Source organism: Pelobates fuscus, chromosome 11 (genome assembly GCF_036172605.1).
Source record: "Pelobates fuscus isolate aPelFus1 chromosome 11, aPelFus1.pri, whole genome shotgun sequence".
NCBI lineage: Eukaryota > Metazoa > Chordata > Amphibia > Anura > Pelobatidae > Pelobates > Pelobates fuscus.
The window spans coordinates 3,977,241-4,004,658 of record NC_086327.1 but is presented as its reverse complement, the minus strand read 5'-3'; the positions used below and the strand labels follow the sequence as shown (position 1 = coordinate 4,004,658).

Sequence of the window (27,418 nt, the reverse complement as noted above, 5' to 3'; positions counted from 1 at the left end):
TGAAGTGACACCCCGAATACCCCAGGTAACAAGTTAAACATTTGACCATTTTCAATAGGTGCACTGTAGTGGTTATGGTGTGCATCATGTTCCTTTTTGGGTAGTTAGTGACAACTTTTCAAATGTCAATATAGACACTTTAGCCAGATTACACAAAGCAACACAGTCACTGCAGCTCCCCACACCTCCTATAACCCACACTACCTGAGCAGCACAGTCACTGCAGCTCCCCACACCTCCTATAACCCACACTACCTGAGCAGCACAGTCACTGCAGCTCCCCACACCTCCTATAACACACACTACCTGAGCAGCACACTCACTGCAGCTCCCCACACCTCCTATAACACACACTACCTGAACAGCACCGTCACTGGAGCTCCCCACATCACCTCTAACCCACACTACCTGAGCAGCACACTGACTGCCGCTCCCCACACCTCCTATAACTCACACTACCTGAGCAGCACAGTCACTGCAGCTCCCCACACCTCCTATAACCCACACTACCTGAGTAGCACAGTCACTGCAGCTCCACACACTACCTGAGCAGCACACTCACTCCAGCTCCCCACACCTCCTATAACCCACAATACCTGAACAGCACCGTCACTGGAGCTCCCCACATCACCTCTAACCCACACTACCTGAGCAGCACACTGACTGCCGCTCCCCACACCTCCTATAACTCACACTACCTGACCAGCACACTCACTGCAGCTCCCCACACCTCTGATAACACACACTACCTGAGCAACACACTTACTGCAGCTCCCCACACCTCCTATAGCTCACACTACCTGAGTAGCACGCTCACTCCAGCCCTCCAAACCACCTTGTTAAAAAATATATATTTAATTTTTCCCCAGTAAAATAAGTATTTTATATATATATATATATATATATATATATATATGTCTTTGATTTCATATTTTTGGATAAAGTTTTAAAAAAATTTTTTCAAAATGTTAACATTTCAAAATTACAATATTGTTTTAAATCATTTTAAAAGTTTATCCAAGCATATTATTTAATAATGTGTGTTCATGTACAATCTCACACACTGTGTGTAATAGCACGGCTACAATAATGTAAATGCTCGCCTGGGAAACATCAAACGGGAGCTACAGAAATATCTTTATTGGCGCGTCACAGGAGAAAGAGCAAAAAAACGCATCCATGCGCATATATTAGAGATCTGTCCTCTTACAGCCATATATTAATATATATAATTTCTATATATATCTTATACATCTGTCACATGCTATATACAAAAACTTAAAAGGGGCGTGTTCCCAGAGTCCACTCAACCCCCAACTTTTACCCCCCATTCAGTTAAAGAGAGACTTGTAGAGTTAATATGGAAGATGGTCCTTGGAATCAGTAGATTTGCCGACCAACAATGGTGCAAGATGTTCCTCTAAACAGATCACACATCTGTGCTCACCACTTGCACCATGTTTTTGAGGCTTCTCTAGGTTCATTGAGACTGAATGATGGAAGGTGGTATGGCTTGGTTTTGGCCCAGCTATAGACTAAGATGAAGATAGACAAGTATGTGACAATGATATCCAGAATGGATTCCCTAACTACAGTAGATGGAATAGCAGAATGAAGATCTTCTTGTCTTTGTGGATTTTTCTGGAATGACGAAAAGCCTAAAAACCTTCACTAGATGACATTTAGTGAAGACCAGTGGGCCACTTGAGGTTAACGTTTTGTGCTAGGCTTGATTCACCTTTTCATTATTATAAACAGTGCGCTTTTTTGGACGTGTGTTTTGGGAACATGTTTATCTATGCCAGTAGACCTTTCCATACTAGAGTAATGCTTTGGATCTGGAAAGGTTCTCATTATAGCCATGTGATCGTGTCTCTCAGCTTCCCACCTGCCAATGAATTTACCCGACATCTCTCAGTTTCTGTCTCATTATACCTGTCCTGGTTTTGGGTGTTTTTGGGAATAAGAAATGCGTTTCTAAGTCAGTTCTTTGGGATTAGATGTGGAAGCTCTGTGTGTATGTTGGGGATGGGGGTCACGCAGGGATAAATCAGGCATGCATTGAACACGCTATCTGAGGGTATTGGTGTGGAGAGTGGGGTGGTGGGAATTCCTTTGCATCCCTTCCCCTCGTTTCTTCACAGGGGTCCAGAGGCAGGATCCAGTCGCACAAATCAAGGGACAGACATCAAACAACTATACGCTTCCTGCAGAGGCTGATGGACAGAGAGAGGTAGAAAAAATGAATTATATCAAACACATCAAAGGGTTAAATTATGTATAGAAGAATTGAAAAGATTACAGTATTTTGGCCAGACACGCATCAAATGAAAAGTATACATGAACTGTTTGCCAACAGATGAGATCAAAGGAAAGTTTGTGTTGCAGGCGGAGCAGTTAAGCTGTGATGTTCGCCTTGCAGTGAAATGATATAATAGATTCAGGACATTTTGTTTAAAGAGATGGAGAGAGAAGGAGAAAGAGACCAAATAGGCGGAAGTCAAAGTTGTTTAAAATGTATTGGTATAGTTACAATTTGAATTTGGGGGAGGTTAGCTATATTTTTGTTGTTGTTTTGGTTGTTATACATTTTTTTAAATGTAAATGTTTTGTAACTATATAACTTACTTTGGGTTTGATGTGGTTGTCTCCCATCAGATTGAGATCCACTGTAAGAAAGAGGATAAAACAATATAAAAACTTGCAAAATAGGATGTGCAAGGCAACGTCTAGATCTGCTTCAACAGAGACACAGAATCAAAAAGATGGAGACAGTGAGAGATGAGAGACATAGACAGAGAGAGACAGAGCAAAAGTTTGGAAAAGAGACAGTCAGGTAAAGCGACTTTTCTTTGCAAACAATAGAAAATGTCCTAAGAAAATAAAAGTATTTTATGAATGACATTATTGAATCTTGTTTTGATATTTGTCTAGTTTATAAATTAACAGATCTGTATAACTGGCGTAGAGCCCATCCAGTGATGAAGTAGAATTGTGAAGGAACTGGGTCACATTGTCCTCCGTGAAGAAGACTTTGTGAGGGCAGTGCGGCCCAGTTGTGGGAAGTCAAACAGTAAGCTCTCAAGGTAAGATCTCAAACTAATTATAAGACATTATTGGGAGCGTGGTCCCGTGCCTCCAACATCTTTCCAGAAATAGCGATGCTTTATTTGATATTTGTAATAGTTCCCTTTTGCGCATGATAGATCGTGGGGGGTTACACTAGTCAGAAACTCTCACCCTCAGGGAATTTCCCAGAATATTTATTAAACAGCTCAAGGAATTGTAATATATGTTACCCCTTCACAAAATTGGATGTGGCAGGAGGAGAAGCCAGTTTCATTTTTGAGACCAAATTAATTTATGATGAGAAAAGCCTCTCATTCTCGGAAGACTCAGGTCTCCAGAGACAAAGTATCTAATTACTTGTAATTACTGAACTCTCCCGGGATTTCCTTGCATTTCTCAAGGCTAGAAAATATTATTTATTTTACCTGAACTCCTGGACACCACTAACATATCACAAAAGACATAGGAGGAGAAATGTGCTTCTCGAAAATGTAGAGCCAAACAATACTGACTATTTTTGGCACAGTCATGTGTCACAGGCTACAGTAACATTATTCAAAGAAATGAAATATATTATTTAACTGTAATATTGTAAGTAATATGCTAAAGGTTTCACCATTCGTCTCTGTCTGCAGGGCCGCTATCAGGGCATGGCAATCGTGATCTGGGTGTCCAAGGGGTCCTAGCCTGCTCAGGAGCTAGGGGAGATACGACTGTACGGGGCCAGGGCCCCACATTCCCAATGTGAACACATACATAGCAATAATCGCTAAATAAATGGGCTCCTGCAGACGGGCCCCTCACTGCCAGAAACTGAAGATGGCATTGACCATGCCCCCTCTTCGTTATACAGAGCCAGGCAGTCTGCACAGTGCCACCAGACCACCAGAGAGTGCAGTGTTCCAGAGACATGGAGAGGTGAATACAATATAATTTATTAAAATATATATATTTTTTTTAAATCCCTTTTTTCCCCCATTGAATGCAGCCACTATCCTACCCCACATATTTATACACACTACATCCACTACACAAATACACAAACGGCATCCACTACACAAACACACACTATGTATTCATGATACACACTGCATACACTACACAAACACACACTATGTATTCACTATACACACTGCATACACTACACAAACACACTTTATACACATTGCATCCACTATATACATACTGCATCCACTTTACACACACACACTGCATACACTACACCAGTGGTGTATCTTGGTTTTGTGCTGCCCTAGGCAGGACAAAACTCAGACACCCCCCCCCCCGCGCGCGCCACCCCCACCCAACCCTTCCCCCCTGCCCCGCCTTCTAAATACACACACATTCACTGACAGATACGCATACACTAGCTAACAGACACACACAGTCGGACACACACACACACTAACAAACACACATAGTCGGACACACACACTAACAAACACACACAGTCGGACACACACACACTAACAAACACACACAGTGAGACACACACACTAACAAACACACACAGTCGGACACACACACACTAACAAACACACACAGTCGGACATACACACTAACAAACACACACAGTCGGACACACACACACTAACAGACACACACAGTGAGACACACACACTAACAAACACACACAGTCTGACACACACACTAACAAACACACACAGTCGGACACACACACTAACAGACACACACAGTGAGACACACACACTAACAGACACACACACTAACAGACACACACTGTCGGACACACAGTCAGACACACAGTCAGACACACACACTAACAGACACACACTGTCGGACACACAGTCAGACACACACACTAACAGACACACACTGTCGGACACACAGTCAGACACACACTAACAGACACACACACACACTAACACACACAGTCACAGACACACACTAACAGACACACTAACACACACACTAACAGACACACACACACACACACAGACACACACACACTAACAGACACACACATACACACTATCAGACACACATAGTCAGAGACACACACACACACATTAACACATTTTTTTTTTTTTATTTACTCCCCCCCCCCCCTTACCTTTGGGAATGCTGGGGGTGGAGGGGTTCTCCCATTCCCTGGTGGTCCAGTGGCTGCAGGACGGCACTGGCAGGCAGGCTGGGCGGCCGGCGAGGGAGCTCTTCCCCTGAGCTCTCTGCTCAGCTCCCTCGCACGCCGCCCGCAGAGTGAGGCTGGGAGGCGGAGCCGTAATATGACGTCATATTCCGGCTCCCAGTCTCACTCTGCGGGCGGCGCGCGAGGGAGCTGAGCAGAGAGCTCAGGGGAAGAGCTCCCTCGCCGGCCGCCCAGCAACCAGCCCAGCATGTCTGTTAGCCGCAAGGCTAACAAGACATTTGCCTTGGGCATTTGGGGGCGGCGTTTTTTGCCGCCCCCTGGAAAATGCCGCCCAAGGCAAATGCCTTGTTTGCCTCGCGGCTAATACGCCCCTGCACTACACACACATTGCATCCTTGCAGGTGGACTCAGGATAGGGCTTGTGGTTGGACTCGGGGAAGGTCCCAGGGGCCCAGACCTTGAGCTGTGTAAGGTGCCCCAGAATTTCTGATGGCAGCCCTGTTTGTCTGATAATTAAAGTCTAAGGGAGTTTGTGTATATTAACTAATTTGGTTTTCCGCTAAATAAACAGAAGCATTTGTGCCTATTTGTATCGCCTTTATTTATCCTAAATTTGGGTTAAATGCTGGATTATAGATTTTCATTGTGTAATAATTATTTTTACCTAACAAAGACACCTTCAGGGAGCGCACAGAGGGACCCACAAAGTATGAACGCAGTGCAGTGTAGGAACGCAGTGCAGTGTATGAATAGCAGTGCAGAGTATGAACGCAGTACAGTGTATGAATAGCAGTGCAGAGTATGAATTTCAGTGCAGAGTATGAACGCAGTGCAGAGTATGAACACAGTGCAGGAACGCAGTGCAGTGTATGAATAGCAGTGCAGAGTATGAACGCAGTACAGTGTATGAATAGCAGTGCAGAGTATGAATTTCAGTGCAGAGTATGAACGCAGTGCAGAGTATGAACACAGTGCAGGAACGCAGTGCAGAGTATGAATAGCAGTGCAGAGTATGAATAGCAGTGCAGAGTATGAATAGCAGTGCAGAGTATGAACGCAGTGCAGAGTATGAATAGCAGTGCAGAGTATGAACGCAGTGCAGAGTATGAACGCAGTGCAGGAACGCAGTGCAGAGTATGAATAGCAGTGCAGAGTATAAACGCAGTGCAGAGTATGAATAGCAGTGCAGAGTATGAACGCAGTGCAGAGTATGAATAGCAGTGCAGAGTATGAACGCAGTGCAGAGTATGAACGCAGTGCAGAGTATGAATAGCAGTGCAGAGTATGAACGCAGTGCAGAGTATGAACGCAGTGCAGAGTATGAATAGCAGTGCAGAGTATGAATAGCAGTGCAGAGTATGAATAGCAGTGCAGAGTATGAACGCAGTGCAGAGTATGAATAGCAGTGCAGCGTATGAATAGCAGTGCAGAGTATGAACGCAGTGCAGAGTATGAACGCAGTGCAGAGTATGAATAGCAGTGCAGAGTATGAATAGCAGTGCAGAGTATGAATAGCAGTACAGAGTATGAACGCAGTGCAGAGTATGAATAGCAGTGCAGAGTATGAATAGCAGTGCAGAGTATGAATAGCAGTGCAGAGTATGAACGCAGTGCAGAGTATGAATAGCAGTGCAGAGTATGAACGCAGTGCAGAGTATGAATAGCAGTGCAGAGTATGAATCGCAGTGCAGAGTATGAATCGCAGTGCAGAGTATGAATCGCAGTGCTGAGTATGAATAGCAGTGCAGAGTATGAATAGCAGTGCAGAGTATAAACGCAGTGCAGAGTATGAATAGCAGTGCAGAGTATGAACGCAGTGCAGAGTATGAATAGCAGTGCAGAGTATGAACGCAGTGCAGAGTATGAATAGCAGTGCAGAGTATGAATAGCAGTGCAGAGTATGAATAGCAGTGCAGAGTATGAATAGCAGTGCAGAGTATGAACGCAGTGCAGACAGGGCCGGATTAAGAGCACACTGGGCCTGGTGCTGACAATTATGATGGGCCTAATTACGGAATCTTATCGACCAAAAACATTAAAACAATCATACCTCCCAAGCGTCATGTATCTGATGGAGATGGTGCTGGAGGGAAACTCATAGGATGCAGCTATAGGAAAACACATACTCTATGCTAATATCTCTCTAATTTATATCTTTCAATTAAATCCATAACCCTTAACAGCAGTGTCCAGTGAAGCAGGCAGTCAATGGGCGGGATAAAAGGGTGGCCACCGGTGCGAATCACGTGACCAGACCTGCCAAAAGGGGAGAACATGCCCAAAAAGGGGGCATGTCTGTCCAAAGAATTTGAAGGACAGCCTGGCATGAATGCATGTCAGGCTGCCCGCCAATCATGCAGGCTGTCCAACTAAGGGCATACTATGCAGGCAGCACCCTGAGCTTGACATAAATGCGTCTAATGATGCGCTCACTCAATGCTTTCTAAGGACTGTCCCCTAGCACTCGCTGGTCCACTTGTCTCCTTAGCTTCTTACTAGCAGGCAGAAGTTCCTGGTATATAGTCTGAGACAGATAAAAGGTGTATGTAGTGAGTGTAGATGAATGGGGACATGCCACAGTGTTAGAGAGACCAACGTCTGCATTACCTAAACTAATTTTATTGTCAGCCAGTCCACACAAGTTTTGTTCCCATACATCCCTCTTAAGCTTCCAAACTTAAAGGGACACTATAGTCACCAGAACAACTACAGCTTATTGTATTTGTTCTGGTTAGTAGAATCATTCCATTCAGGCCTTTCGCAGTAAACACTGTCTTTTCAGAGAAAATAACTCCACTGGCCACTCTTTAGATGGCTGCTAGAGGTGCTTCCTGGGGCAGTACTGCCTAGTGTGCAGCACTGCTATTCAGTGTCTCCACCCTCGGCATGCAGACACTGAACTTTCCTCATAGAGATGCATTGATTCAATTTATCTTTATGTGGAGATGCTGATTGGCCAGGGCTACGACTTGTGCTGGCTCTGCCCCAGATCTGCCTAGTTGACAGTCTCAGACAATCCTATGGGGAAGTATTGTAATTTGCTCAGACCACCACTTCTGATGATGTCAGCAGACAGTCAGTTCAGAGGCAGAGCCAGCAGCTGCAGACTTGAATACAAGTTATATTTTTACTATACTTAGGGAGGCAAGAAGGGGGCAGGGTGGTGGTTTTAACATAATAGGGTCAGAAATACATGATTGTGTTCCTGACCCTATAGTGCTACTTTAAGCAAGAGTATGTGAAGAGTAGTTAAGGTTGCCACCTTTCTTGGAACAAAATACTAGCCTTAATCCTTTGTATAATCACAAGGAGTGACATCAGAGTGACATCTGTAAAATCACCAACAAACTACTCAGTTTGATTCTGCTGTATAGATAGATTGCTCCCAGTGTCTCCGTCTCGCAAGTCACACAGTGTCTCAGTGCCCCTATGTATCACAGTGTCTGTGTCCCCATGTCGCCCAGTCCCCTAGTCTCCCAGTGTCTCAGTGTCCCCATTTCTCCCAGTGTCTCAGTGTGTCCCCATGTCACTAGGACACTGAGAGACATGGGGACACTGGGAGACATGGGGGCACTGGGAGACATGGGGACACTGGGAGACATGGGGACACAGACATTTAGGGAAACTGGGAGAAATGGGGACACAGACACTAGGGACACAGACACTGGGAGACATGGGGACATTGAAACATTTGGGGACACTAAGACACTAGGGACACAGAGACATGGGAACACAGGCACTGGGAGACTATGGGACACTGGGAGACTATGGGACACTGGGAGACTATGGGACACTGGGAGACTATGGGACACTGGCTGGGAGACAGACACTTGGGGACACTGGGAGACATGGGGACAGTTGTGGACATAGACATGGTGACACTAGGCACACAGAGACATGGGACACAGACACTGGGAGACTTGGGGATACTGAGACACTAGCGACACTGGATGGGGGACACTGGGAGAAACAGCGTCCCCATGTGTCTCAGCATCCCCATGTGTCTCAGTGTCCCCAAGTGTCTCAGTGTCTGTGTCCCCATGTGTCCTAGTGTCTGTGTCCCCATGTGTCTCAGTGTCCCCATGTGTCTCAGTGTCCCCATGTGTTCCCTAGTGTCTCAGTGTCCACATGTGTCCCCTAGTGTCTCAGTGTCCACATGTGTCCCCTAGTGTCTCAGTGTCCACATGTGTCCCCTAGTGTCTCAGTGTCCACATGTGTCCCCTAGTGTCTCAGTGTCCACATGTGTCCCTGCTGCCTTTCCCCCCCCATCCCTCACTTATCTGAGCTGTCGAGCTGCTGTCTGGACTCTGTGCTGTGTTGCTGGTCCCCACGGATCAGTGAGTAGTACAGAGAGGCAGGGATATGCATAGACATAAAATACTAGACGCCGCATTGACTTGGATCGGTCACAGTGTGATCTGCAGCATAGACATGTCTATGATCTGCAGAGCAAGGTCCTCAAAGTAAACATGGTTAGTCTTAAAATCCACCTGGAGGGTGTACAGATCCAGTAGCATGATGTTTAATCCTGGGATATTAAATAAAATTAACTGACATTTGCTGCTTTAAGACCTCTGTGGTTATTTACGTTATCGACTAAATTTACGCAATACATTGAAATTATTTGAATTTCCTGATTGAAACTATGCGTTGCATTTGGATTTAGGTTTGCTAAAATTATAAGTTTAGTGAACTAACCCCACAATCTATCATCTTAATATACATGTTTTAAACTGGGACTGGATCTTTGCCTGATTTGTAATGTATTTACTTTTCACCTATTTTTAACTAATATGGATTTTGGAACTGTGCAAAATAAAATGTAGATATTTACAACTCTTTATTATTGTCAGCTCTGTCTTTTGCACTTTGAAGTCCGCATGGAGATAGCATAAAGAGAATAGGAGAACAAACAATCACATCACTATTTACTAAAGTGAGATTTGTCACTAAGGCAAAGTAAATTAAAAAAAATTAGGGACAGAAGTCCTAATATATAGACATATAATACCACACCGGGTGACCGGCCCAAAATGGCGCCCGCATTTCATGGCCCCCCGAGGTCAATGCGGCGTCTAGGTATTATATGTCTATGGGGATATGCTGTACCTTCCTATCCCTGCCTCTCTCCACACACAGTGACCCCTACTGGCCGGTGCTGGTATTGCAGAGTAATCTCCACTTATTCTGAGAAAAATACCTGCATTTGTATTGCCAGTATTACTGCAATACCGGCACGGCCAGGCAGTCTCAAATACCGTCTGTGCCAGTAAAATACCAGTCAGGTGGCAAACCTAAGAGTAGTGTGTGTGTAAAAAAAAAAAAAATAAATTGAAAAAAAAATTTTTTTTTTTCATTTTTTTTTTTTCAATGGGCCTATTCCATGGGCCTGGGCCTGGAGCTGCAGCTCCATCAGCCCCTATGTTAATCCGGCCCTGAGTGCAGAGTATGAATAGCAGTGCAGAGTATGAATAGCAGTGCAGAGTATGAATAGCAGTGCAGAGTATGAACGCAGTGCAGACAATGTTAATCCCGTAGGAGGCAGGAGGCGAAGGCGAACATGTTGGCGAGCACAGAGTTAAACGAATGGAATATGAAGACTGTTTTGTTCCGGATTGCTTTAAGCGCTCAGATGACCTATGCAAACAGCGTGAGATTTCATTAATACGAGTTTCAATAAAGGACTGTTCACCATAGGGTGACGGCCACTAATAGGGATATTAAATGGACGTTTTCCTCAGGTGTCTCCGGAATATATAGCACAGTAAATGGTGAGAGTTCATGCAGAGACAGCCGCTCACTGGGCAGATATCGAGATCAAATAAAGCCAGGCATTGCTGTCAATGGGAAAGATTTTAAAATGGCATTGAAGGCCTCAGCAGGGACTGCGTCTAGAAAAGGACAGTTAGAGAGACGCGGGAGGGGGGCAAACACACAGATCAGGATCGGGAGGGGAAGGACACTTACTTTGCATTCTTCTGTTTGCATTTAAATTTATTACCTGTAAGAGAAAAAACAAACAGAAGGATCATAAGACGATACAGAGAGAAACAGTCAGACTTCTTCAATAAGTTTCAATAAAACGTCATGTGAGGATTTCTTTCCAATTCGAATTTTCTAAATATTTAACAGATCTGTCACATTCCAGTTTAGTCCATGCAATTCATCAATCTGGGTATCCATGTCTCCTCGTCTCTGCATGCTCTCTCTGTGCTGACTGATTGACAGGATTTAAATCTGTGGGTTTCTATATTTCATTTTATTTGTGTTAAATATAGGGATAGCTAAACATACAGGGCTATTCACTACAATGAAAAAATTCAAAGTACATTTTAAATGTAAGGTCAAAACACGGACACTGAAAACCTTCTCTAAGTTATTGTTTTGGTTCGATTATCTGGCATTAAATATGAAATCCACGTAGAATTCGCTTTATAACCCTGTTAATATTAAATATCCTGAATGGGAATCATTAATTGGAACTCTGGGAGATTTTCAGAAAGCTTATCTTACCAGTTTACTGAGAGAGTTAATCCTTTGTTTACAGGGTAACCAAAATATTTGCATTTGTTTAGAAATTCACAATCCCATATTTAGACATGAAAAGAGACAAAACAAACAGACATTGCTTTGAAGCCATTTTTGTCCGCAGCTGTGAATGAATTAACATTAAATGAAAGCAAGTTATGAACGTAATAAAGATAATTAGAATCTGTTCATTCATACAATTTAAATAAACTCCTAGTATGACATTTAAAAATGAAACGTCCAGCTCAGTCCTTTCCCTGATTAGAATAATATTTCTTTAACTCTAAAAAGATACATCCTTAAAACGCAATCCCCGTGTCAGTTCATTATTTTGGTATCTGGATCCCTACAACTATTTCTGAACTCACATAATAACCTCGTCTAACTAACACAAACTCACTCCGTAGTAAATTAAAAACCCAGAACACATGGGGTCACTGAAGTGATTATAGTGTGACCCAGCAATCCAAGCAGCTGTATGTGGTCTCAGATCGGCGTTTATTTACGGGTAATTAGAGCAGTTTATGGGGTCTTTGGACCTATACCACTCTTGATCCCTTTTCTACCTGCATAGTTTTATTAATGTATGAATAGACATTCTCACAGGGATTAAGATGGCTAACGAGGTGTGTCATTTAATTTCTTTTCAAACACTGCCTCGCTTATTAGCACATTGTACCAGAAAACGTACTCTACTGGTAACATCTATTAAATGTATTAGTAAGTTTATTCACAGTAAGAATGGTACGTTCAACAATGACCCATTGGTAATTTAAATATAATGGAGGCCAACTCGTCTTGCATTCATACACGCATGGGGGCCCAGATGTCTTTTCCAGCAACTTACAATGACAGTTTTTGGAAGTTGATCATTTCTGGAGAAATCTGACAGTAACTTGCTTCTTGGACATATCCTTCACACAATGCTTAAGGGTTGAGTTTCTTTTGAAGTCAGCAGTGGCTCTGATTGGACAAACTCAGGACAACTTGGAGATGCTCATTAAGATGAGGAACTAGTCAACTTTGGTTGATCGGTATAAACTGATGGACCTGGGTAGAGCTAACTAAGCAAATTGCAGCAGTATGAAAGTCAAATGAATTCAGGATAGAACAAGCGGAATTCACGTTTCAAAGACATTAAAAAAAAACAGTAATAAAATGTAAATAAAAAAACAAAGTTCCAAAATCTCATCACCGTGATTCCAATTTGTGAGAAGTTTTCGGGGATCATAAAAGGGCGAGGGTGCGCTTGAGGCCGAAGAAAAACTTACTCAGAGCGATGACGATACCCAAAACGAACATGACAATGGCAAGAATAAGTCCGGTCATCCGAAGTGTGTCATAATCTGAATCACAGGAAAAATACAGGAATTGCACAACAAGAATTAGAAATCAACTGAAATTGCTGAATAAAAAAATAACAATCTCCAGTTTGCAAGTTTTACTTCTTATGGTTCCAGCCCATAGTGTGTACTTTGTATTTCGATTCCCAGTTGGCACCAGACTGACTACATTTATAAAACAATATCGAGATTGAAAAACACTCCAAGTCTGCTTTCTCACCTAACAGGGGTATGAGCGAATGGGAATTCAAAGTTACTTTCACATTCACGGTAAATGGAACAATTCTCAAAGTCAGCTATGCTATCAGTTGGGCTGCGCTGGCCTTACATTTAAAATCCACTTTGAATTCTCAGTCTAGTGAATAGCTCTGTAAATGTTTGAATTGCATTAATTCAGCGTTTTGGAAGCTGACCCCTTAGTTAATTATAAATGAATATACGAGAAGCTCTGATTAAGCGCCGATATCGCTTTACAGTATGATTGTAATGTTATTGTAAATATTATTGATAAAGCATTTTGTTCTCACGCCTTGTCAGAAAATAACATATTTCTATACCTGCGCATGTTTGACTAGACCAGTCATTATTTTGGCCTGTGTGTGGATTTTCCAATCACTGACTATTGGCTGAAAGCAGCCAGCAGCCAATAGGATTACAGATTTCATTTTTCGTGGTACTGGTAATTTTACTTATTGGCCACAACGTGAGCTACAAAGATTATAAAGGGGTTTACTTACCGTATATAAAAGGGTCTTCCTCTCCATATATGCTGGCTGAATAAAAATAGATAATATTAGGTGTGACAGTATCAAGTAATAATGTGTAATAACATATCTAAAAACACATTCTCAATGACTTAAAGGAGGAGAGTCCATTCCCACCAGTTTTATTGTCGTGTTCACATATCCTTCTTTTTAATAGATATGAGATTGTGAGATGGAAAGTTAAAGTTAAATGTTAAATCCCTCCCCTCCCCCCCCCCCCCCTCTGTATATAGCTCTAACATGGAACTAGCCCTGTCAATCATTGCTAGACATTCAGCCATTTATATAGAGTATAGAACGGGTGCAGAAACAGATACAATGTTTGTATTGCTCCTCCTCCCGTACAATGTGTGCCGGGCCTGGGCCGCTAATCCTCAATACACAGTTAAAGGAATGGAGTGTCATGAAAGGGGTTAATATAAGCACTCAATGTTTTATTCAATCCCGCCACTTACAGAAAAGGGATTAGAGTCATTTAAAATCTTCTGCTGCTGAATTACAAAATATTTTTATAATACAAGGAGTATACAAATAATTATCTTGGTCGGTCACTTTGATGTGGGAGGTTGGTTGGGCAGCTGTGTTTAATATCCAAGTGCATTCTGGGAGATGTAGTTCATTTGGAGTGCCGAAGCTCGCCTACCCGTGTCTTAGTCGGTACCTGCATTCTAGGGGTAATGATGAGAGACACACCGATTTTATAGGAGACATAACATTGTATGTCACTCTCCTTACACTAAGCAATGTATTTGTATCCAGGGACACAGGACCTGGTGTCTTTTAACCTGGGCTTACTGTCATCACCTTGGGCAATGGAGGTTGTTTCAATGGAAACAAATTGCTCTTTAGGATATCTGCCATATTCTGGGCAATATGATGCAATTTTAGTAAATATTCCCAGCTTTCCAGGTAGGAAGATAGGCTTTTGGTAAAAGAATGAGGTGAGTAGACGTAATCTTTTACATATATACATATCAATCAGATGCAATATGCGCTTTAATTCTCGCCATAGCAGGTAGACATTGGTTTGTTTTTTTGTTCATAGATAGAAAGAAGATCATATTAGATAGGTATTAATCAGAAAAGAATCTCTGAATTCATTGAAAGCTTGGCGCATGCTCGATATATAACTTTGCTGCTGTAAGACATATTGGGGTAAATTACAACCTAATATTCTGTACTTATCGACATTGCTGAACCATCACAAACTCATCGTTCTGATCATTTACATCACTTTTACCATTTTCAGTTCAGTTTTTGATACCATACATTATAGAGGCAAACTCAAGCACTCACAATCCTTCCAAAGAAGATTGATTAATGCCTTAACAAAGTTATCAGATAAATTCTATACTTAAAAAGACTTAATAAACCACAGAATATTTTTTCTAACAATGAATCCATTTTCTGATAGTTGTCAGTGGTTGTACATGAGCAGAACTAAGTCCACAAACACCCTGCGAGCTAATATTGGTAGGACATATCAACTAACAATACCGTGTTAATCAATTAAACCAATTAAAGGACAAATTAACACTATCACAACAATATATCCGCAAATCAATAATACAATTCTACCCCAAATATCCAATATGAACATGCTTAACCCCTTAAGGACCAAACTTCTAGAATAAAAGGGAATCATGACGTGTCACACATGTCATGTGTCCTTAAGGGGTTAAAGAAACATTAACATTAACCCACAGCTCAAAAAACAAACACAAAGCAACATGTTTAACATCAACTCCAATTGTAATACATCCCTTGATCTCCCAATGAAAATTTAAAAAAAGAGAATGAAAGTATATTGGAACGAGTTCAGTGGGACATGTTGGGGTACGGAATCTAAGGCCATCAGTTTCGTCACATGACACACCCTTTATGTGGGTTTATATCTGTATTCATACCTGCTCTATGTGAATAATCAATCATTCTCAATCGCTTACTCCTCTCTCTGTATGACCTGATTTGTATAATCATTGTTTCCAGCTGTATACTGATAATCATACAATTGTAAAATGAAAGATTCAGGTTCCTTCATTTTGCTTATTCAATATTTTATTTATTTATAAAATATTTTACCAAGAAAGAAATGCAGCTTTTAGTGATACATTATGTCCATTATGATGGCTAAAAGAGTTAACAGAGAAGCAGCTATTGGTAAAATGGAAAGGGAATGGAGACGTAATTGAGTGAGAATCTCAAACAGCTGGAGGAGCATGCTATATATTTAGGGGGACACAAAACTGAACAGGGAATAGAGCAGCGCTAGCTAAGAACACCAGGATGGGAGGCAGCACATCTGATAGTAGGGGAATCCCTCCAACCCCCAGGAAAACTAGAACTACTCAAACAACAATATACAGGTAGCGCCAAGAAAAACATTTTTTTTACCACTTGAGAAAGCCCTAAGGGGAGATGCCCAGTGCACAGACCATGAGACAGGTGATGGTTTATCAAACATGTACACCGTAGACACAATATGTTTAATAATACACACTTTACTGTGCTGCTCACTCATTTCTCGTATTTGTATTTAATTGCATTGTCCATTCATCTACCTATGACTGTATTGTTTCACATTTTTTTACATCTTTACAAGTTTTTTTTTTTACATTTTTTTTTTTTTTACAAGTTTTTCCATTTGCAGTTAGTATCATGCAGCCACTCCCTGTGTCTTCGCAGCATTGTGATATAAGCACTGTATGTTGGTTATGATTGTAAAGATGATATTATTCTGTTTACAAACATGTCCATTGCTCTCTGTATCACTTATCTGATTTCATGTCTTGTGCAATGCGGATACAAACACTTTGTTGCTATTGATAAATAAGTGTGAATACGATGCTTGTTAAGCTGACATACTGCTTTATTAGTGAGGAGATAAACTGTCTTTAGACAGGCCGTGCCTAATGCCAAGTCATAGCATGCGGACAGAACTGCTTTCTAATCAGACTCCCCATTGCCCTGCTAGAACACATAAAACTACCCTACTAACCTCAACATCTGAGGAAAGGGATTTAGGGGTGATTATTTCTGACGACTTAAAGGTAGGCAGACAATGTAATAGAGCAGCAGGAAATGCTAGCAGAATGCTTGGTTGTATAGGGAGAGGTATTAGCAGTAGAAAGAGGGAAGTGCTCATGCCATTGTACAGAACACTGGTGAGACCTCACTTGGAGTACTGTACACAGTACTGGAGACCCTATCTTCAGAAGGATATTGATACCTTAGAGAGAGTTCAAAGAAGGGCTACTAAACTGGTTCATGGATTGCAGGATAAAACTTACCAGGAAAGGTTAAAGGATCTTAACATGTATAGCTTGGAGGAAAGACGAGATAGGGGGGATATGATAGAAACATTTAAATACATAAAGGGAATCAACACAGTAAAGGAGGAGACTATATTTAAAAGAAGAAAAACTACCACAACCAGAGGTTTAAAAATAATATCCGGAAGTATTACTTTACTGAGAGGGCAGTGGATGCATGGAATAGCCTTCCAGCTGAAGTGGTAGAGGTTAACACAGTAAAGGAGTTTAAGCATGCGTAGGATAGGCATAAGGCTATCCTAACTATAAGATAAGGCCAGGGACTAATGAAAGTATTTAGAAAATTGGGCAGACTAGATGGGCCGAATGGTTCTTATCTGCCGTCACAGTCTATGTTTCTATGCAGCAATTTCCATAAATGAATTATAGCTCAGATGCTCCTTCAAGTGGCCATTTGTAAAACTACAGGTTAAAACAAAACTGCTCTATTCCCAAATCAATTCACTGCAGGTAACATCGTCCTCTCTCAGACTATCATCCTCTTATAATGAGCTTTCCCTCGTAAAACCCAGCCGTATTAATGAAATATCGAGTTATTCTGCTACTGTATGCAAAATGTGAAAGTAATTACACTACAATGTGGCAAAATGTTTCGTTAACAAAGTCCCTAAACTGTTGCCATAGCAACAGAGATTTGGTAGTCTAACTTTATGAAATAGGATGCATAGAATATATCTCTATATAGCTTTTATTTTGTCTAGCAGGACATTCCATGAAACAATAACTCACCCAGTATTTACAGTGAATCTGCTTTTCACAGAGTTAACCCGATTAGCGGAAGGTAGATCTGGAAATCTGATCTATACATTGAGCTAGAAGAATCGCTAGATATTAACCTCCTCTAAGATAGACGCCTAATATCACGACACATCCCACAATGCCTAGCGCATGGAGGCCTGCACAGCGCATGGAGCCTGCTCTGCGAATATATCTATTTATGTCATTACAGAGTGCATCTATAAACAAACCAAGACCCGACACTGAATCTATAACCATCTATAAGACTTCAACCGGTACGATGCCCGAAAAAATATCTAAACAATCGATCGGAGAAGGAAATGATCAGAGACTTACAATATGTCTAGTTAATAAACTAACAGAAACCAAAGAAAAGAGTTACCTGGTTTTAATTGCATGTATTGGAACTGATGTGTGCTATGGTCATTGCTGCAGCCCAGGAGTAGTGGGAGTCTGAGCGCAGGGCTTATTTTTGTGTATTAATAAAATAATAGGGTTATTATATATTTAATGAAAAACATGCAACATTATTGGCTTTATCGTCACCGTATCATGTATTAATTATGACAATTTTATCTTGCCTCTCTGTATGTATTCTTTCCACATCGTTCCCCTCTTCAACCCTGTCCTCCTTCTATCACCAATCCTCCCTGTCCTCCTTCTATCACCAATCCTCCCTGCCCTCCTTCTATCACCAACCCTTCCTGTCCTCCTTCTATCACCAATCCTCCCTATCCACCTTCTACCTCCATGTCCTCCTTTCACTACCAATCTTCCCTGTCCTCATTCCACCACCAACCCACCCTATCCACCTTCTACCTCCATGTCCTCCTTCTATCACCAACCCTTCCTGTCCTCCTTCTATCACCAATCCTCCCTGCCCTCCTTCTATCATCAACCCTCCCTGCCCTCATTCCACCACCAACCCTCCATATCCACCTTCTACCTCCATTTCCTCCTTCCACCACCAATCCTCCCTGTCCTCCTTCTACCACCAATATAGCCTATCCTCCTTCAAACACCAATCCTCCCTGTCCTCATTCCACCACCAACCCTCCCTATCCACCATCTACCTCCATGTCCTTCTTCTACCACCAGTCCTCCCTGTCCTTCTACCACCAACCCTCACTGTCCTCCTTCCACCACCCATACTTCCTGTCCATATTCCACCACAATCCTCCCTATCCTACGTCTACCATCTATCCTTATTATCCTCCTTCTACCAGCAATCCTCCCTGTCCTCATTCTAACACCAATCCTCCTTATCCTCCTTCCGCCACCAATCCTCCTTATCCTACAGCAATCCTTCCTATCCTTATTCCACCACTAATCCTCCCTGTCCTCCTTCTATCACCAGTTCTAGCCTATCCTCCTTCTACCACAAATCCTCCCTGTCCTCCTTCTATCACCAATCCTCCCTGTCCTCCTTCTATCACAAATCCTCCCTGTCCTCATTCTACCACAAATCCTCCCTGTCCTCATTCCACCACTAATCCTCCCTGTCCTCCTTCTATCACCAGTTCTAGCCTATCCTCCTTCTACCACAAATCCTCCCTGTCCTCATTCTACCACAAATCCTCCCTGTCCTCATTCTACCACAAATCCTCCCTGTCCTCATTCTACCACAAATCCTCCCTGTCCTCATTCTACCACAAATCCTCCCTGTCCTCATTCTACCACAAATCCTCCCTGTCCTCATTCTACCACAAATCCTCCCTGTCCTCATTCTACCACAAATCCTCCCTGTCCTCATTCTACCACAAATCCTCCCTGTCCTCATTCTACCACCAATCCTCCCTGTCCTTATTCCACCACCAGTTCTCCCTGTCCTCCTTCTACCACCAATTTTCCCTGTCCCCATTCTACCACCAATCCTCCCGTCCTCCTTCTACCACCAATCTTCCCTGCCCTCCTTCTACCACCAATCCTCCCTGTCCTCCTTCTACCACCAAACCTCCCTGTCCTCCTTCTACCACCAATCCTCCCTCTCCTCCTTCTATCACCAATTCTCTCTGTCCTCCTTCTACGACTAATCGTCCTTGTCCTCATTCTACCACCAATCCTCCCTGCCCTCCATCTACCACCAAACCACCCTGTCCTCCTTCCACCTCCAATCCTCCCTATCCTCCTTCTACCACCATTTCTCCCTATTCTCCTTCCACCACCAATTCTCCCTGTCCTCCTTCCACCACCAATTCTCCCTGTCCTCCTTCCACCACCAATCCTCCCTGTCCTCCTTTCACCACCACCCCTCCCCCCCCCCGTTCATCATTCTACCACCATACCATCTGCTCTGCTCTTATTCCACCACTATAGTAATACTACCCTCTTGCCCTCACTGGTCCAAGTCTACCAACTTTTATCATCAGTCTATGACACTCAATGGTATAATTTCATCATCTTTTCCTCTGCCCTATGCAGTTTGTTACCCAAATGACTTTTATTCCTGCAATTAGTTCACCCATCCTTCTAATACTATTATCACTTCCCCATCCTCTCTAAGACTCGGTTTATTTTGGGTCTCGGTATTGGTTTTCTAAAACATCCCATGGTTTTATTCTAGAGAGACCCTGGATTAATTAAAATAATAATACAAGGTCATTATGAACAGTTACTATGAGCACAGTTTGGTTATTTTGGGTAAATGGTTATATGTCTCTATAGGCTGGTTATTTCTGGGTATCTTTGTCGGTAAGTTGGTTATTTCTGGGTATCTGTGGTTGGAGAGAGAGAGTGAGATCAGACAAAGAGAAATGGAGAAATAGAGAATGTGAGATCAGGCAAGAAGAGAGAGATGGACAGAGAGCAAGATCTAGGAGAAGGAAAGAAAGAACAAGGTATGAGATAGGGACTCGGAGAAGGAGAAAAACAGAGTCAGTTTCCATAATCTCTAGTAATCTGAATACAGATATAGCAAATAAAAATCAAACTGTAAGACAAGACGGGGAGAGACAAGCACTTTTGGGACCTTAGAGACCTTCGAGGAGTCTTCACTGCAGTATTTCTAGCTTGTCTTCATTCAATCAGTCTGTACGAAAGCCTTGCAGTCAGCACATTCACAGCTCACTGCTCCTGACAAGTGCTTGAGGAATCCCTCCATTAACCACATCGAGGAGGGATAGCAGATGGAAGGAAGTATAAGGGCAGGCCGCAGGCTTACAGACTGTACCTTTCATCCTTCATTACAGAGATATCGGAAAGACAAATCTCCTCGAGAAACACCTTGATCTGCTCCACTCACCCAACTCCTCACAAACCCAGCAGATCTCTGACTATTCATCTAGAACACTATTCACACCTATCAGTGAGAGAGTGGAGGGATATCTAGAAAACAACAGCAAAATTAATCATTTAAAGAATATTAATGGCTCTATTATGTATATATTATTCTTTCTTCATTAACGTATCAACAGTCCCAGATTTGTCAGGGCAGTCCCAATATAGGGCTCGTGTTCCTCCAGCCCAGGTATGTCCCCTGAAATTAAATGCCAGGGAAATGTCCCAAAAAACGACAACATGTGTGTTATTGGACGTGCTCATACCGTATAAAGTATAGTCAAGGCATTAACTTCCTGTGAGAGAGAATGAGACATGCCCTGGACATGTGCAGCCATGTGTGAGGTGCCCAGAGCACTCAGGAGCCAACCCACGCCTCGTTGTCGCCCACTTGTGACCTTAGTTGTCTATATGAATAGAATGGCCTTTATTTAAAGAATCCCATAAATAACAAAGAGATATGGAGATCAGTTGTAATGCAACTAGTAATGCTAATGACATGTTTAAGACTTTAATAAGGAATACACATCATACCTATAAACCATCCAGACTCCCACGATAGGTCCTCTGTATCATTTCTTGCTTTCTGTAGAATCCATCCCACCACTGCTGCACAGACAAAGGCCACCTCTATTTACTAAATCTAATTACAATGATATCTGGAGTGCTATACTCACATCATGGCTGACATCGAAGATCGGGGACAAATCGGACAAATAGAAAAGTTATTGTAACCCATCTATTATGACCTACATTTTACAAAACTCCTGAAATGGGCACTGACGCTCCAGTGAGATCACAAAGTAAAATCTTAATTTTTTTAGTTCTGTTTTTTCCTTTTATTTTAAAAATTCAGTCTGAATATTGCTTATTAATATTTAATGTAGTAAATGTGATTATATATTGTAAAGGATGCGGCTAGCTGGGTAAGTGGGCAAGAACTAGGGGCTGGGCAACAATTAGAGGTAAGGCAGATGGGCAGGTCTTGTGGGCAGCAAGAGCAGGGCAAAAGTAATGGGCAGTTCAGGTTGGCAAGAAGCATGGACCAGGTCAGTGATAAATTGAATGGGTGGAGTAAGAGGTCAGGCAGGGGGGCAACGTACCGCCTGTGCTGAGTATTGCAGTGCGCGACTCACAGAGTGCATGAACTAAACTAAGCTATGTTTTGATGCTTTATCACAATGTCCTCCAATGTGCAGGAACCGCCTCAAGGCAGGAATTAATTTTATTTTATATTCTTCGCAACACTGGCAGGTATGAGATCAGGTCATGTGCAAAAAAGGGGAAGGCCTGCCCACTGAAGGGCCCATGTCAGACCAGGCCTACTGACAGCCTCCCACTCCCTAAAGGACCCTGCAAAATGCTCCCTGGTGTCCCCATATCTAGGACATGAGGGAACAACATTGTGATGGCATGGCATGATCCCGAAATCAGGATTGTTCCATAGAAATCAGGTCCGATAGTAGACCTGGTCTAGTGATTAATCATTGAGTTTATATAATTAGAGAATTCTTCATCCAAGGAGAGATCTGACTGCCGTTCTGGGGTCAATAAAGAATGTTTTTCTCCTTTGTTAAAAAATGGGAAAGCATGTTTTGCTTTCTTTTGGGTCAACAGCAAAAACCGATGTTAGAAAGACTGAACTCGATGGACACGTGTCTCTTTTCAGACATGTAACTATGTACTATGTAGTATGTAGTGAGCTAGAACACAAATCGCTGCATTTAGGCCAAACAAGCCGTTTTTAAATATTCTCCAGTTTAGGTCAATTTAATGTTTTTGGATACGCTTTATAAATCATCACAATCCGTTACAAACATTCCCATAGGCTATAATGGCAACGTCTGTAGATAAATCATTTGGGAAGTCTTTGTAACAGATTGGGATCATCATTGGAAAATCCAAAGATATTAAATCGAGGCTTCAGTGAAGGTCACACCATGGATATCAAATGATTTAATATCTGGTAATTCACTTTATAACCAACAAGCCATCATGTTTTCATACACTGAATCTTCAGAACGCGAGATTCACGCTGATTACACGAGAAATATCCCAGCTTTCTAATGTGGTTTAATCCCTATAGTGGGCATTATGGATTACCAATTAAAGAATTGTAAATGTAACCATTTAACTCTAACAGTGACTGGAAACATGCTCGTCCTCAGCTCTTCCTCAACATCCTCTTACGGCATAACGTTTTGGAATTCCCTTTTTATGTCCTTTAATTCTCTGCTTGGTGTTAATAATATTTGTTACAAAATATACCTTCCCTTTAACAATATAACTTCTAGATGGATATTCTCTGTTCTCATTTTTTATTTTGATTTTTTTGCTAATTGAATCGAAAAATCCACAATTGTTTTAATGATAGCGCCGTCCTATTCTGTAGCGCTGATACTTGATTCCCATTATACTGCAATATCACAGCAGTATCTGCAGCACTCCACCCTCTCCTAATGAAGCCGCGTGCAGAGAACGCCATGCATGCTATTGGGTGCACAGGGCACATGTGTTCAAGGAATGCAATAAGACTGAGTCTGCAAGTATGAGATCTGGACCACATCAGTTGCTAGGTGACTGACCAGGCAAATAATGAGAGAATGAATACGTACATCCCAACCAATGTCTTGTGTGATGCTAAGATTCCCATTGACTTGCAGTCATCCCTATTCATAGATTATTGCAATTGATTTGTTTAACCCTCGGCAGATGAAGGTCAGTAGATAGCACAAGGTGTGCGGAATAAATGCTGATATCTGCAAAGTATACATTGCTCCCTCGAAAGAGAACCAAAAACAGGCCGCTCGTACGGATGTCGAGGAATTGTTCAGTTTTTGCTTTCCTTTCAAAGAACTAAAAATATTGTAACTTAAGGGTTTTGGTTTTGACACAGAAACCTTGGAAACAAGTAGAGTCAGTGATGAATGGGGTAGTAGAGTGCTAGCTTTAAAATCACCCAGGAGTCTGGAAAGCTTCATTCATGAAGATCCGTATGGATCTCGATACCTTGGACTCTCTGATCCTGAAAGATCCTGACTACCTGCCCTCATTGCTTTGGCCGGTCATATAATAAGAAAAGTCCTCTTAGTAAAATGATTGGGTAAAGTGTTTTATCAATGGATGATGGGAGTTATGGTCAGCCCTTCTCACATGTCTATGATTACTGGGGAATACGTTGGACTAGACACTGATTGTGTATGCACTATATTAATCCATTAACCCTGACATTTTCCAGGTATTCACACAATCCTCGCCCTATTTAACATGGGCAATGGGAGATGCTGTATTTAGATGAAGGCAGAGGTTCATGCCCAGACTATGCTTTAAGATACCTCTAGTCACCAGGGAGGGGTAAGTTCATGGTAAGCACACTCCTATCACTCTGTGCCAGGAGGTCTCACAGAGAATGTAGGGCAAACTCTGCTTTCTCTTCCCATCTCCCAAATTCTCAGCATTGAATCCTTCTAAGACACCTTCCCAGCCTCAAACGTCATCGATAACCCTTCTAAGAAACCATAGGTAGAGGTATTAAGCTATAAAGCTGTGTCACTGAATGGGTTAAATGTTAGGGTATCTAATGGTTTATTGGGGTTATTACCCTCTGAGTGCCAAGGAATAGGCAGTACATTGCTATAGACCCCCTCCCCCCCAATGATATTCATTAAATCACTGCTTGATATAAAACACAAACTGCGAGTATAGTTAAATAATAAGGACCAGTAATACACGAGATTCTCTGACACCCAATTACAATATTAAAAGGAATGTAAATCCAGCCATTGTCCGCTCTCACGTTACATTATTTAGTATAGACAGTTAACCCCTCTCTGGGAAGAAATGGGGCTATTGCATTAACCCCATGCAGTATGGCTTGCTGCAGTCTCTGTGCGTGGGGGAGGTGTAGGGACACTGCAATGCACCTGCAGTAAAGCTGCTGGGGGTGGGGGTTTACTGCAGTAAATGTTCTATTGGAATAACAAGGGGCTGCTTCTCCTAATGATAACCTCCAAGAACAGACAGAGAGACATTAAGGAGAGGAATTAACTCTGGCTATATTAACCCTTGCAATGCTGTTGGCATGCAGATACATCCCGACCTGTTTTTATCTTCATGCAGACTATCTACAAACATACTATTATTAACCTCTTGGCTGCCATCGTGGAGCTTGGCGTGGCTTCCAAGTAACTTTACTAAAGGGTTAACAATCCCCGCATTAATTCCGGAACACTGCATGCAGCTCCTACCTTTCTCGCTTCTTTGAGTTGGTGTAGCCATGCTGCAGACTGCGAGGAGAGGTGTGTGTGCGTGTGATTGGGGTGCAAGTGTCGCGTGTGTTGTTACGGACCTGTGTGTCTCTTCCTCTGGGGGATGTGGAGATTTGGATGAAGTAATAAGGTGAGCGTGTCGTGTGTGTGTGTGAATGGGTGAGTGGATGAGGCTCGGGGACAGCTGAGCAGGATGGAAGTGAGATATGGGATACAGAGTTGCGAGGATGCTCTGTATGTGTGTGTGCAGGGTATATGTTACTGTGTTACTGCAGCCCAGGAGTCACACAGCTGGGTTAGGTGGGAAGAGGGGGGGGGGGAGTCTCTTCTACATTTATTTTATCTCTCTCCCTCTCTCCCGTGGGGCTCTCTGAGACAGCCAATCACAGGCGTCTTGGGATACTGACAGCGCTGTGATTGGCTCCCAGCTTTGGCTTCTAACTGCAGCTGATTTAATACTTAGTGCAGACAAGATGCGGGAGAATTTTTTCTCTGCATTTACATTATCCTCGTTCCTCTCTTCTCATTTGCTGCTTATTATTCCTTCATCCAATTCTTTCTTCCATTCACTTACATGTTCCCCTCGCATTATATCTTTTTCTCTTTCCAATTTTATTTATTTCTCAGGTCATTCCCAGCACTTATCCTTATTTAACCGAACGGAATTCTCTCTACAGATTTTAAATGCGTTTTCACCTTGTACCCCTAAAATTTCCCCACTCAATCCCCCATATACCACATCCTCAATCCCACCTAATCAATCCCCCATACACCCCTTCCTCAGTCCCCCATACACCCTTTTGTCAATCCCCCATGCACCCCTTCCTCCATCCCCCATACACACCTTCCTCAATCCTCTATACACCCCTTTCTCAATCCTTCATATACCCCTTCATCAATCCCCCATACACCCTTGTCTCAATCCCCCATGCAGCTCTTTCTCAAACCCCCATACACCCTTTCCTCAATCCCCCATACACCCTTTTCTCAATCCCCCATAAACCTCTTCATCAACCCCCCATTACCCCTTTCTCAATCCCCCATACACCTCTTTCTCAATCCCCCATACACCCCTTCCTCAATCCCCCATACACCTCTTTCTCAATCCCCCATACACCCTTGTCTCAATCCCCATGCAACTCTTTCTCAAACCCCCATACACCCCTTCCAAAATCCCCCATACACCTCTTTCTCAATCCCCCATACACCCCTTCCTCAATCCCCCATACACCTCTTTCTCAATCCCCCATACACCCTTGTCTCAATCCCCATGCAACTCTTTCTCAAACCCCCATACACCCCCTTCCTCAATCCCCCATACAACGCTTTCTCAATCCCCCATACACCCCTTCCTCAATCCCCCATACAACGCTTTCTCAATCCCCCATACACCCCTTTCTCAATTTGGGTAAACCAAATGTTTTGTTTAAAACAAACTCAATGTGATCCTAATAGACTAATAGACAATCCCAATTCTAATAGACAATAGAGTTTCTGCTCAATTCTTGGCGTAAAGCTTAGGATCTGCCTTCATAAGTGATATCAGACTAACTTTGGCACATCTACCATTAATTTGCCAGGTTTTGAGGAGGTTATAATTTATGTCTGAAGATCTTTGAGTATGGTGCCAGCTGTCATACACTGAAATGCTTTTATAGAGTAGAACGTGTGAGTGTGACCAATTCTCATAGTAGACATTTGTAAAGCCACCAGGGCCGGGGACATTTCCTTCAGCTAGAATTAAAATGTTTTTCTCAATCCCCTCATTGGTTTGCAGAGATCTTGATAAACTGAATGGTATCTGGGAGAAATCATAAGATAAAAGAAATGTCTCCATAGTTGGCACTGTGGGCTGGGAGTATTTGGACTGATTTTAAGTTATAAAGTCTTCTATCATATTCAGTTTATTATATTGTTAATGAATGGGTCTAAAAGGTAAGTTGCTTGCGTTTGGATTCTTGCAGAGATTTACCAACAATAATGAAGAGGC

General features: G+C 42.5%; 1 protein-coding gene across 1 annotated transcript; it reads right to left on the bottom strand.

Moving 5' to 3' along the window:
• Window positions 1-1,032: 1,032 nt before the first annotated feature.
• On the bottom strand, window positions 1,033-25,727 carry LOC134577974 (sodium/potassium-transporting ATPase subunit gamma-like). Its single transcript, XM_063436932.1, has 6 exons — window positions 25,408-25,727; window positions 13,788-13,823; window positions 12,979-13,053; window positions 11,147-11,180; window positions 2,629-2,669; window positions 1,033-2,216 (listed from the first exon to the last, which is right to left on the bottom strand). Exons 1-6 carry the CDS (start codon window positions 25,436-25,438, stop codon window positions 2,197-2,199), a joined length of 237 nt encoding a protein of 78 aa, XP_063293002.1. The 5' UTR covers window positions 25,439-25,727; the 3' UTR covers window positions 1,033-2,196.
• Window positions 25,728-27,418: the final 1,691 nt, after the last annotated feature.

Coding starts and splice junctions, on each gene's coding strand:
- LOC134577974 (XM_063436932.1), bottom strand. CDS start 25,438: ATGGCTACACCAACTCAAAGAAGCGAGAAAG. Junction 11,181..12,978: donor GGGTATCGTCATCGCTCTGA/GTAAGTTTTTCT, acceptor TTTCTCTTACAG/GTAATAAATTTAAATGCAAA. Junction 2,217..2,628: donor ACAACCACATCAAACCCAAA/GTAAGTTATATA, acceptor TCTGTCCATCAG/CCTCTGCAGGAAGCGTATAG.